The 11,864-nt window shown below is 43.8% G+C and overlaps 2 protein-coding genes across 4 annotated transcripts; one reads left to right on the top strand and one right to left on the bottom strand.

Annotated features, from left to right (window-relative positions):
• Positions 1 to 46: 46 nt before the first annotated feature.
• Glyp (Glycogen phosphorylase) lies at positions 47 to 6,530 on the bottom strand. 2 transcript variants are annotated; one of them, NM_164453.4, is made up of 4 exons: positions 6,089 to 6,530; positions 2,376 to 2,904; positions 699 to 2,305; positions 47 to 612 (listed from the first exon to the last, which is right to left on the bottom strand). In NM_164453.4, the coding sequence occupies exons 1-4, from the start codon at positions 6,329 to 6,331 to the stop codon at positions 457 to 459; spliced, it is 2,535 nt and encodes an 844-aa protein (NP_722762.1). In that variant the 5' UTR covers positions 6,332 to 6,530; the 3' UTR covers positions 47 to 456. The 2 variants fall into 2 exon arrangements, with proteins under 2 accessions (NP_722762.1, NP_001027219.1); NM_001032048.2 differs by having other exon boundaries at positions 300 to 612.
• Positions 6,531 to 8,105: 1,575 nt separating this feature from the next.
• CG4259 (uncharacterized protein) lies at positions 8,106 to 10,034 on the top strand. Of its 2 annotated transcripts, none has more exons than NM_001272975.2 (2): positions 8,106 to 8,210; positions 8,273 to 10,034. In NM_001272975.2, the coding sequence occupies exons 1-2, from the start codon at positions 8,136 to 8,138 to the stop codon at positions 9,008 to 9,010; spliced, it is 813 nt and encodes a 270-aa protein (NP_001259904.1). In that variant the 5' UTR covers positions 8,106 to 8,135; the 3' UTR covers positions 9,011 to 10,034. The 2 variants fall into 2 exon arrangements, with proteins under 2 accessions (NP_001259904.1, NP_608645.1); NM_134801.2 differs by having other exon boundaries at positions 8,273 to 9,131.
• Positions 10,035 to 11,864: the final 1,830 nt, after the last annotated feature.

Raw genomic sequence — 11,864 nt, 5'->3', positions numbered from 1 at the left:
TCGTGTTATTTATTTATCACCCAAGCGACAGTGAAACACCAGCTTTCTATTTCGAATCAAATTTTATTCAATTTAAATTATTTTTACATTTAACAGTTGAACTTGAGGTTTAATCTCGATTTAAAACACGCATATCAGATATCTAAACAAGCTTGCCACTAACGTTTTTTACAACTCTTTCCATTATTTTAAATAGACTTTTCTTTTACTTTGAAAGTGTTCCTGAGGTCTTTTTAGGTAGGTACCGTTGTTGATTCGATTCGATTCGATTCCACAGTGATGAGAGAACTAGGCGAATTGTTTATCTTGATTTTTATTAAATAAAATATTAACAATTCGGTGCTGTGGCCCGTGTTCACTTCATTTGTTTTAGTTGTTGCTTTTGGCGCCTAAACTTGAACTTTGACTTTAGCAAAAGTAAAGCACATAAATAATAAAATAATATCAAAAATTGATTTAGTTCTGTGGCTGATCCTCCGGCGCTGGCAGCTTCTCCCAGGTGGGCTCCACTCCCCAAATCTCGCGGGCGTACTCGGCGATGGTGCGATCCGACGAGAATTTGCCGCTGGACGCAATGTTGTTGATGGACATCTCCAGCCACTTGGCTTGGTTCTGCAAATTAGGCAAAAGTATCGTGGTTTAAATAATGATCTTTGCTACTTATTTTTCTAATACATAGTTAAGCTATCGAATCTCACCTGGTAGGTCTTGGAGACCAGATCCTGGGCCTTGATGTACGCATCGTAGTCGGCCAGCAAGTAGTAGTGGTCGTACTTAAGCAGAATGTCGGCAATGTTCTTGAACTCGTTGGGATTGCCGGGGCTGAAGAATCCGCCCTGGATTTGGTCAATCACCTGCTTGACCTCGGGGTTGGCGTTGTAGTAGTCGTAGGCATTGTAGCCCTTCTTCTTGAGCGCCTCCACCTCGTCGACGGTCATGCCGAAGATAAAGATGTTGTCCAGACCCATCTCCTCGGCCATCTCAACGTTGGCACCGTCCAGGGTGCCGATGGTGAGGGCGCCGTTAAGCTGGAACTTCATGTTGCCGGTACCAGAGGCCTCTGTGCCGGCGGTCGAGATCTGCTCGGACAGATCGGCGGCGGGCATAATCTTCTCGGCCAGGGTGACACGGTAGTTCTCCAGGAAGATAACCTTGAGCTTATCGCCCACAATGGGATCGTTGTTCACAACGTTGCCCACGGCGCAGATGAGCTTGATGATCTGCTTGGCCACATAGTAGCCCGGAGCAGCCTTGCCTCCGATCATGATTGTCCTCGGGGTGAAGTTGGCTGTGGGATCCTTCTTGATCCTGTTGTACAGGGTGATGATGTGCAGGCAGTTCAGCAGCTGGCGCTTGTACTCGTGAATACGTTTCACCTGAATGTCGAACATGGAAGAGGGGTTGATCTTAACGCCGTAGTCCTTCTCCAGAATGGCGGCCAGCTTCAGCTTGTTCTCCTGCTTGACGCGGGCTACATTGCGCTGGAAGTTGGGGTCCTTTGCCCACTTCTTCAGAGCAACCAGTTGGTCCAGATGCACTGGCCACTCGTCGCCGATCTTCTCGGCGATCAGGTCGGAGAGTCCGGGATTGCAGAGCAGCAACCAACGACGCGGGGTAATACCGTTCGTCTTGTTCTGGAACTTCTGGGGCTCCATTTCGTAGAAGTCATGGAACAGCGAGTCCTTTAGGATCTGCGAGTGGATGGCGGCCACACCGTTGACGGCGTGGGAGCCGACGATGGACAGATGAGCCATGTTGATGCGCTTCTCGCCATCCTCCTCCACCATCGACATGCGGCGCATGCGGTCCAAATCGTCGGGGAACTTCTTCTTCACATTCTCCATGTGCAGGAAGTTGATGTGATAGATGATTTGCAGATGGCGGGGCAGGATCGACTCCAGCAGGGAGACGGGCCAGCGCTCCAGGGCCTCTGGGAGCACGGTGTGGTTGGTGTACGCGCAACTCCTGACGGTGATGTCCCATGCCTTCTCCCAGGTCAGATGCTCCTCATCGACCAGGATGCGCATCAGCTCAGGGATGGCCAGCGATGGATGGGTATCGTTCAGCTGAATGGCCACCTTGTCGGGGAAGTGATCGAAGGTGTTGCGGACCGCCTCCCGGGATCCGAACTTCGAGGCCTTGTAGCGGCGGATGATATCCTGCAGCGTGGCGGCGCACATGAAGTATTCCTGCTTCAGACGCAGCTCCTTGCCCTCGAAGAAGTTGTCGTTGGGGTACAGGACACGTGAGATGTTCTCAGCCAGATTGCGGTCCAGCACGGCCTGGATGTAGTCACCATCGTTGACTGGATAGGTGAAGATAGCCATAGGTTAGTTCTTGCCTTATCAAGGGGACCTCTCCTTATAGATACTTACAGAACTTGAGGTTGAAGTCGATGGGCGACTTGGCGGACCACAGACGCAGCGTGTTTACGTGGTTGTTGTTGTATCCGGGAATGGGGTTGTCGTAGGGCATGGCAAACACCCTTTGGGTGTCCACCCACTTCTTGCCCTCGGGCGTGTCGATCACACGGCCGTAGAAGTTGACCGGCAGCATGAACTCCGGACGAGCCTTCTCCCAGGGATTGCCATAACGCAGCCAATCATCGGGCTCCTCCACCTGCTCGCCGTTCTTGATCTTCTGGGCGAAGATACCGTACTCATAACGGATGCCATAGCCATAGGCGGCCAGACCCAGAGTGGCCATCGAGTCGAGGAAACAGGCGGCCAAACGACCCAGACCACCATTGCCCAGACCGGCGTCCTCCTCCATCTCCTCCAGGTTCTCGATATCCAGACCCAACTGGTACATGGCCTCCTCGCACTCGCTCTGGATTCCCAGGTTGATCATGGTGTTGGTCAGTGAGCGACCCATGTAGTACTCCAGCGACAGATAGTAGACGCGCTAAAAAAATACAGGGGTCGTTATTAGATCTATTGTATCCATGATTAATTAGCAACTATATTGGAAGATCGAAATGTCATAAGATTATTTCATGAGTTGGATTCAGATTTCGTGCATTTCCGCAGTGCATGGGTCACTCACACCAGGTTCAGCTGTACAGTGCATACAATAACTATAATACAACGAAAGCCTGATAAGAGGGGCGCCGACTGCGGCTGAAAGACCTAGTTATGTTTGGCCAGAAGGTCAACCAGTTTCCAACTTTTACGGTTCCCAACGGAATACTCGCTTATCAGCGAAAAATCGCACGGTAATTTCAGGGCAACCCAACTGGAAACTATAAATAGAGGAAGGCATTCACTATCACCGGTTCGATTCAGTGCGAATCTATCGATCGATGTTACGAGGGCATTAATTGGGTTTATAGCAACGCTATCAAGCGATTGCAGGCTGCACTTTGCATGCTGGGCAAACATCATGGCTAAGCATGAATCTATACAGCTTGGAATGGCGATTATTATCACCAGCCAATGCTGGGCTAATCATGGATCGATCACGGATCAGCAATCACCAATCAGCATTGACGACAACATCGCCCACAGTGTCGCCAGTCAGTAGCTAATGGCTCCCAGGGTATGCTAATCCTATCCCTTATCAGTCAACCTACCTATGTAATCTATGCCCTAAAACGCATACCTATCGCACATGATGCTTTCAGATGTCTGATGCTATGCGATCCGGGAAAAAAACTATAGCTAATTAGTTCGGAATGTTTGGAGAGCTTGTTTTTGTGTGCATATTTGTAGGTGAAAGGGGTTAAGGCGCCTATATAGAATCGGGGACTTTCGATTAGGAATATTTTGCAGTCCATTTAGCAGATAAGATATACAGAATTAGGTGAACATGGAGTATGAACTGATTCGGGCAATATGTGCTGGGCAATGGAAATGCTGTGATAAAACACATTATTGTTTATATCTATATAGGTATACCAAAATATGAACTATAAAAGTAGGTATTTTCTTAGTTATGAAATATGAGGTGCACTCAGTAAATACTGAGTTGGAAAAAATCCAAATATTAAAACCAATTCTAAGCATGATCTTCTTTGCTGCAGAAAAAAAAAGAAGCTAATAACCTATTTAGCTTATCTAATCGAAGATAAGAGCTTCACAACAAAACGTGAGTAATCTTCCAGATCCATAAAAAGCTTTTGGAGTCATTCAACTGCCGGCGCTAATGTTTTCCACAGCAGTTTGTTGTGTAGGGTCTTTGATATTCGTTCTGGCCAGTTCTACAGACGAATTAGATGCCAGACATATGTTTTTTGCGGTTTTGATAAAGAGCGCCTCACCAACAAACGACCAGTGTTTGTTTGCCTTTGTTTATTGGTTTTTTTTCCCTATATGCAATAAATAAATGACAGATGTGCATAGGAAGTTGGAAATGCAATAGGTAGTGGCGCCCTGGCATTGAATTTTTACATGATCGGTGATAGCTAAACGCTTTTAATTTGGTGATAAGTGGAACAGTATTTTCGAACTGCTTGTGGAAAACTACAGGGAAATAAACTCTTTTGTGTGACTATTCACCCCGCTGAACTTTCTTCAATTTGCATAAATTGGTTTAGAGACCGATGGACGCCAAGTTGTCTTCAATTAACTCTAAGTACCAATCCACGCACAACAACAGCTGTTTAAGTATCCATAAGATACAATCGTCGTCAGTTCATATATTTCTATTTAGATGGTTGCGTGAGCTAATTGCATGTGGGGGGACAACTAAACAAAATCGGGCCTATAAAAGTTCCACAACCTGAAAGAACTTATATATACATACGTACATATATATATATTTGAGAACGAACAAAAACCGAAATGGTAGCCAAAATAAAAATGAGAGAGGAAAAATGGGGGAAATTTTCCTTGATATTTTTGTCAGTTGGTTGTTGTTAATAACCTTTGATTGACCTTGAAAAAATGTGTGCCGACGCCGTGACGGTATCCACAATTTAGTTGAATTGAAAATATTTATCACCCAAAAGTGTATATAGCTCGAACTTCTAGTCGCCAAAATTGCTCGAGTCAATGGAAAATTAATAGATACATTTTGGTGGGCTTGAAATTGAAAGTGATTTAAGCTGACATTCAGCAAGGACAAAAATGTTTAGCAGCCGATGCTGACAAATTTGCAAATGGAAAGCTCACGCTTTGGGCACGTGTTTGGATACATGTACATATGTATGTATATACATATATTGTGTATCTGATGGATGTGGCTAAAAGGGGGCACTTATTATGCACCCTTGCCCTACTTAAACTGCATCGCCATGGCCCCAGGAAAACTTATTACTAAAAACTCATCAATATGTTTGGATAGAGCTACTTCTATAGTAGCTCGGCGACAGCTGCTAAATGCAGAGCTATTTTTAAGCTTTTGTTGCTTCGTCAGCTGGCGGGGAAAATTGTCAAGTGGGCGCGTAAAAAGGGGGTGGCTGATAAATTCGCCGGCTTTTTGCAGCACCTCTGCAATTTGTTGCAGTGAAAGTGTCACACCTTTTTTTGGCGCTACTTCTTTGGCATTGATCCCATTGCAGTCTTTGCTTTTTGGCAATTTCGCGAATAATTAAATGAAACGAAACAATTATGTAGTAGCAAAACAACGAAAGCGTGGGAAATGCAGTAAAAGCCGAAATTTCAAATAAACAGTGAGCATTCGGAAATTTTTAGAATTTTAGAAAATAAGGATTAAAATAGGATTATGAAATGTTGCATGGAATATTCATTTATAATAATAAAAGACATAGTGGAAATACTTGGGATAAAAGCAAAACTGCTTCAGTTATTTATGAATACGTTTATCGTTTCCCATTTAATTTTTAGTTTTTTTTTTGGCTGAGTGTTCACTGTAAATTCGTTGGCCAAAGCGCATCGGGGAATAAATCAGCAGCGAATAAAAGAGAATGGAGCAGGCCGAAAAAAATGTCGTAATAGCCAAAGAAATTTAGGAAAAAATATTTCAAAGGAAATTATTTCAAAAGTTTTGGTTGCCGCAGGAAGGGATAATCAGGCCTAAGAACTCCAGAGCCCGGATAAAGTTAGGTTAGGTGGTCCGACCACTTCTTTTTGGAAAATTCCACGGACTAAATCAATAAGTGGGTGGCCTGGATGGGCGCGGAACTCACCTTGGGATCCTTCTCGTAGTAGTGCTGCTGCGTGCGAATCCAGCGGCCCACCATGTTGTCCTTGACGGTGTTGGCCAGGGCGAAGTAGTAGTCCCTCAGGGTGGACACATTGCGATCCTTGACCAGGGTGTAGTGCAGGTGGCGATTGAAGTTCTTCTTCACTTCGGTGACATTGCCCACCTCGGCGATCCCGCGCACCGAGATCTGTTTGCGCCGATCGGCGTCGGATTGGGGCTTCGACATGGTGTCCTAGTTATGTATGTCCCTTCTCTGTGGCGGCTCTATATAGTTCTCTGATTCCGTTGCGTGGGTGCGCGTGTGTGTGTGGCGTAGACCCGTTTGCGTGTGCGACAGCGAAGAGGAGACGGAGACTATAGACACAACCCAGACCTGAACCTGAACAGACGACCGTTCGCAGCAAAATCCGGAGCGATTCTCACTTTATACTTTCGGCATACTTTCGGAGATAGCTTTTGCGCCAGAGCTTTTCTCTCAGCGTGCTGCTCCCCTTGTAAACAACTCCCAGCGCACAGTGGGTGCGCTGGGTATCAACTGCTACGAATTATCATCTAGGGGATATAATACAACAATATAGGTTGTTTTTTAACTATACAACTAAATATTAAATTTTCGATTTTTATATTAATCATTTAAGAATGAAAATTTTGTATATTTCAATAACAGATAATAACTTTTATCAGTATATTTTGACCATATCGCCCACTGTGCGTTGCTGATGCAGCGGTTCTTATCTCGCCGGTGCATTTTGCTGTCTCTCTCGCACTTTAGCTATGCTGTATTCCTGCACTGCTCCCTGTGCTCTCGCTCGCTCACTGCCTCTCTCTCACTGGCGCTCTCTTTTTGCCCCAGTCACCTTGTGCGAAGGTCATACATGCGTATTTGTTGTTTATTTTCTGTTTTTGTTTCATCTTGAGGCATTTGTATGCTTTGGAATAGAACGGGTGGCGCCCCCATGAATCGGGTTTGAGCTTTTTGAACCGACGGCTGTCAAATTGAAGCTTTTAACCATCTGTTGAGTGCGGAGAATCGTGGCGGGCTGGATATTGGAGATGCCAACTTGCTAGGAATTCAAACTTTACCAATCTTATGGATACTTTTGTATCTAAGAGATACTTTTAAAATCTGATGCTTTTGTATCTTACAGATATTTTGTGTTTTATATATCTCTTTGGGTACATTCGTATCTTGAGCTTTAAGATTTACGTACTGATATTCTAAAACAAGCGTTTTCAAAAATGTTGTCACAGAATTGATCTATTTAGAAAGCGCACTGAATATATGTGCTCTGCTGTGCCTCACTCGACTTGTGCAACAAATGCTAATCACAGGACAAAGGGCATCTGCAATTCTATCCGAACAATTCAGTTATTCCATTTCTTGTTTATTACTTCCCATAATGGCACTCCCATGTTCAACTACTTGGGAATGCATGCGGAAAAGTCCTTGAAAGGAGGGTAAAGGGGGGGGGTAACATTGCAAAGGACCAAGGCGCCGCTTGTTTCGTGAGCTCACCATTTGTTCGGCTATTTCGTAGCAAATGAAAATGATTAGCACATTTGGCAGGAGGAAAGTGAGAGCAAACCTTTTGGACATCTGCCAAGTGGGCTGCCATCGAAGTGAACGCCATCATTCATAAGCTTGTCTGCTAAAAATTTAAAACTTAATTGGAATCTGCTGCCTCATTCTGCCAACCGTGCGCTTGTTGACTCCTCGCACATATGTATGCGCTATTCAACTAGTTTTTGTTATGTTTTCTTTTCATTTTTTGTATTCAGCTGCGAGTATTATGAAAAAGTTACACTTAGGCGAAAGAAAAGTTCGCTGAGAGAAATTAGACTGCATTTGCTTGGATCGTTGTGAAATAATATAACGAATGCTGCGAATATTTTTTATAATACAAGTGATTTATCTCAAAATACTTTGTGGAATTCTTAAAACGACGCATTTTACTGATAAGCAGAGTGCTGAGTTCGCAGGGTAAGTTCTAAGTACTCGATTTCATTTTGATTCGAACACTCGTTGCGGAATGTCGCTATACTTTGCGTTTCTCACGACACTGATAATCAGCCTTGTGAATAGTCAATACTTTAACTACAATCAGGTTAGTTTATATAATACTTGTACATAGATATAAAAAATACTGAAATGGAAATACGCATGCAGATACGACGTGAAACATATGGCAGTAATCCCAGAGCGACATTTCCCTGGGTGGTTTCTGTGCTCGACCAGAGGGATTGGCTGTTTCGCTATATAGGAGTGGGATCTCTGATTAATCCAAATGTGGTCCTTACTGCCGCTCATATTCTGAATGGAACAACCAAGTATGATCTGGTGGTGCGAGCTGGCGAATGGGATACCTCGACTACGGCTGACCAGCAGCACGTGGATCTCGAGGTGCTGAATATAGTCTCCCATGAACAGTTCAACAGATTCAATGCCGAAAACAACATGGCGTTACTCATTCTGGTATCCGCATTTGAGATGACAGCCAACATTAATTTAATCCCATTGTACCTACAAGAAGCTGGTATTCAAAAAGGATCCTGCTTCTTCAACGGCTGGGGAAAAGTATATTTGAACTCGACGGACTACCCCACCGTTCTCAAGACGGTCCAGGTCGATCTTTTGAGCATGGGTATGTGTAGCTCTCGAAAGCTGCCCATCCAGCAAATCTGTGGGAAAGGTCTGGAAGGCATAGATTGCAGTGGAGACGGTGGGGCTCCTCTGGTTTGTCGGATACTTACATATCCATATAAGTACGCACAGGTGGGCATTGTGAACTGGTTAAGTCAAAAGCCTGTCGAAAATACATTCATCGTCTTTACGAATGTAGCTGGTCTGCTCCCTTGGATTGACTACCATTTAAGACTTGAAGCGAACTTTCGTCCCAGAAGTTGAAAACTAAAGCCTTAGGCAGTTAGCCAGTTATTTATTAAATCTTTATTCGGAGAATCAGAAAAGAGAGCAAATAGTTATCTGCAGTTATTTCCTAAATAAAATGTGGCCTGTGTCCAATCACAAACATTCTACCACGAAAATTTATATATACATTCTGAGTAAAAATACTATTTCATTATCAACTTAAGTCGCTCAATTCAACATAATCAGTTCAAGAAGTGCTGTGCAAGTATTATTTTATTACTTCGTACCATAAACTTTGTTGCTGCGCAACACGGCGGATGCGCGATGTTCATTGAAAATGCTTTTTATATTCCTAGAAAAATAACTTGTAAATATTGTATTGTGCCTCGTTTTTTCGCCAAGTGTACAACGCAAGCAGAAATAATCTCGGCTAAAAAATCGCATTTAAAAGATGGCAGGTAGCTGAAATCTGGAGAGGTGGCCAGGAGTTTTGTGGGTGAAACGGCGTTCAAAAGTTAAAGTGTTGCCATTTTTCATTTTTTGCACGCTACTTGTTTGTTGTTTTTGGCTTGTTTGTTTGTTTGTCGCTCCACAAAGGCGAGTGTGTGTGTGTGGGAGCAACCAACACAAGCACACGAAACATATGAGAGTTGCGTTTGCCCTGTGAAAAAAAGAGCGATTCGAGTGCTTGTTAGAAAGAGTGCGAGTGCGGTGGGAAAGGGACGCCAGATGGATGGGGCATACGAGTGTTTGCATGTGTGAGTGAGATCCTGAAACTCGTTTTGCCGCTAATTGGATGCTGAAGGTGTCCTCCGCGTGAGTGTGTGTGTGTTTGTATGTGTGTATGGCTGCGGTCATGTATCTGTGTGTGTGACGTCCGGAGTTGAAGTTGCCAAACATCATTAACAGCAGACCGACACGCCCAACGCCCACGAACTTTCACACTTAAACACACATGTATTTGCACCCTGTTTTTCCAAATTAATTCATTGCAAAAGGAAAGCCATATTTTAAATATCTGAATAAATGAATATATTTTAAAATGTGGTGAAAAAAGTGTTTTTTTAGTACATCTGTCTTGTGTTATGTGTATTAACTATTAATTTCTTTTTTGGAATGATAGATTATTTTCTGCAGTGCACCGGCTGTCTGAAGCCGAAAAAGGCGCTGCCTCAATAATTACAATTTTTTGCGCTGCTGCCGCCGTACTACTGCCTTTGCAGCCAGTTCTGCTGATGAGATTAAAGTTTTGGCATAATGATGTCTCATTAAATTAAATGGCAGCATTTGCAAACAAAACTGATGTAATTTGCCCGCCGTAGTTGTCTGATTAATGTGGCCTGGCACTCGACTGAAAGGCGGAAAAGCCGGGAAATGGATCTCCGCGCCGTAAACTCTTTGGCTTTTTTGACTCGGCCGTAATTCGCTTTTTTGGGCCAGTTCAAGTGTTTGCCATAAAATTGTGTATAAATATCAATATTGGAGGAGTGCCCAGTGAGCTCCAGGTGCCCTCGCATACACACAAATTGATATTGAATTACAATAAAATCTGCATTTATCAAAAGTTCTCACGCACACAAGCTCACCTGCGCACACGTACGGCACACACATGCAACAGTTGTAAGCCGGCATTTGTATGCGTGGCATTTGGTAAAGTTTAACCCTTCTTGTTGCCCGCGCCGTAAGAAAATCAATCAGCAGTGCCTTTAATACACTAATTTCCAATTTATGTTTAAGCTCCATTGCTTTATGAAAGGGAATGTACAACAGGAAGTAACCTAAGCAGCTGGTCGGAAAACATAAATTGAGGTGATACACCCACGCTCTCGGAAAACTTCTAAACAGGATCGGAAGAGGGACCTTCAGGATGGCCTCCCAGTGGGAAAATTTAGGGGCAAGCGCGGCCATTATGAGCTACTTAGCAACCGATTTGTGCAGCACTTGCCGCACCTCACGCACACATAAGCACTCCGCCGATGGCATTAGTGTGAGTCTGTAGGTGAGGTGGGGAAAAAAAGCGGACCCAAATCGCCGAGGATTTGAAGGTTTCAGGTTTCCTGAGAGAGAGAGAGAGCATCTTGTGGCATCGGCGGCGTTTGTTGAATTGAAATTGCTTAATTTAGCAGATAATTTGGCCAACAAATTGTTTTCTGTCCCCCCTAGAAAAACAAACACATATTCAGGGAATGTAATTAGCTCGCTTCCTGTTTTTGTTTGCCATTGCTTTTGTGGCTTTGTTCGAACGCTACAAACACTCCCATGTGGCTATTTGTATGCGATTTATGGAACCAACTTGGATCCGAGCAACTTGGCACTATTGTTGCGACAACTATTCAATTACCCCCCCCTCTTCGACCAGGCCACTTTCACTCCCCAACTTCGACAAGTGCCCCCAAAGTCAGTGTTTAATTGGGTTCCCCTTTTGTCCGGATTGCAGTTTTATGTTTAACAATACGTGGACTTTGATTCCCAGCTTCGGGTCAACTTGAAGCACTGCGAGAAAATACGCCTTAGTGGACTTACCTCTTCTTTTGGCCAGTGTACCTTGATTAGGTGCGTCAAGTGGTCGAGTAATTCAAATTTATGGAGCATTTATGGAGTTGTCGGGCAATTGAAAGTCATATTTTCCACAGGAATCGGGTTAATTGACGTTATAATTGTCTTAATTGTTAGAATAAAACTGGCAATCAAGACAATTTGGCAATGATCCCAGCTAATTAAGTAATTGGTTTCCGATTGAATGGGTTTCATGGCTAAAATAAGTTTGGCAAGGTTGTTTTTTTTTTTTTAAGTTTATGGTTTTCCCTAGCAAGCGAAAGTCTTAGCCCATTAAATGTGCTATAAAATGTGGTACACGTTTGCATTTTTAATTTATACAAATTTCTACACA

The sequence above is a fragment of the Drosophila melanogaster genome, chromosome 2L, assembly GCF_000001215.4.
Source record: "Drosophila melanogaster chromosome 2L".
Lineage (NCBI taxonomy): Eukaryota > Metazoa > Arthropoda > Insecta > Diptera > Drosophilidae > Drosophila > Drosophila melanogaster.
This window is presented reverse-complemented; position numbering and strand designations above follow the sequence as displayed.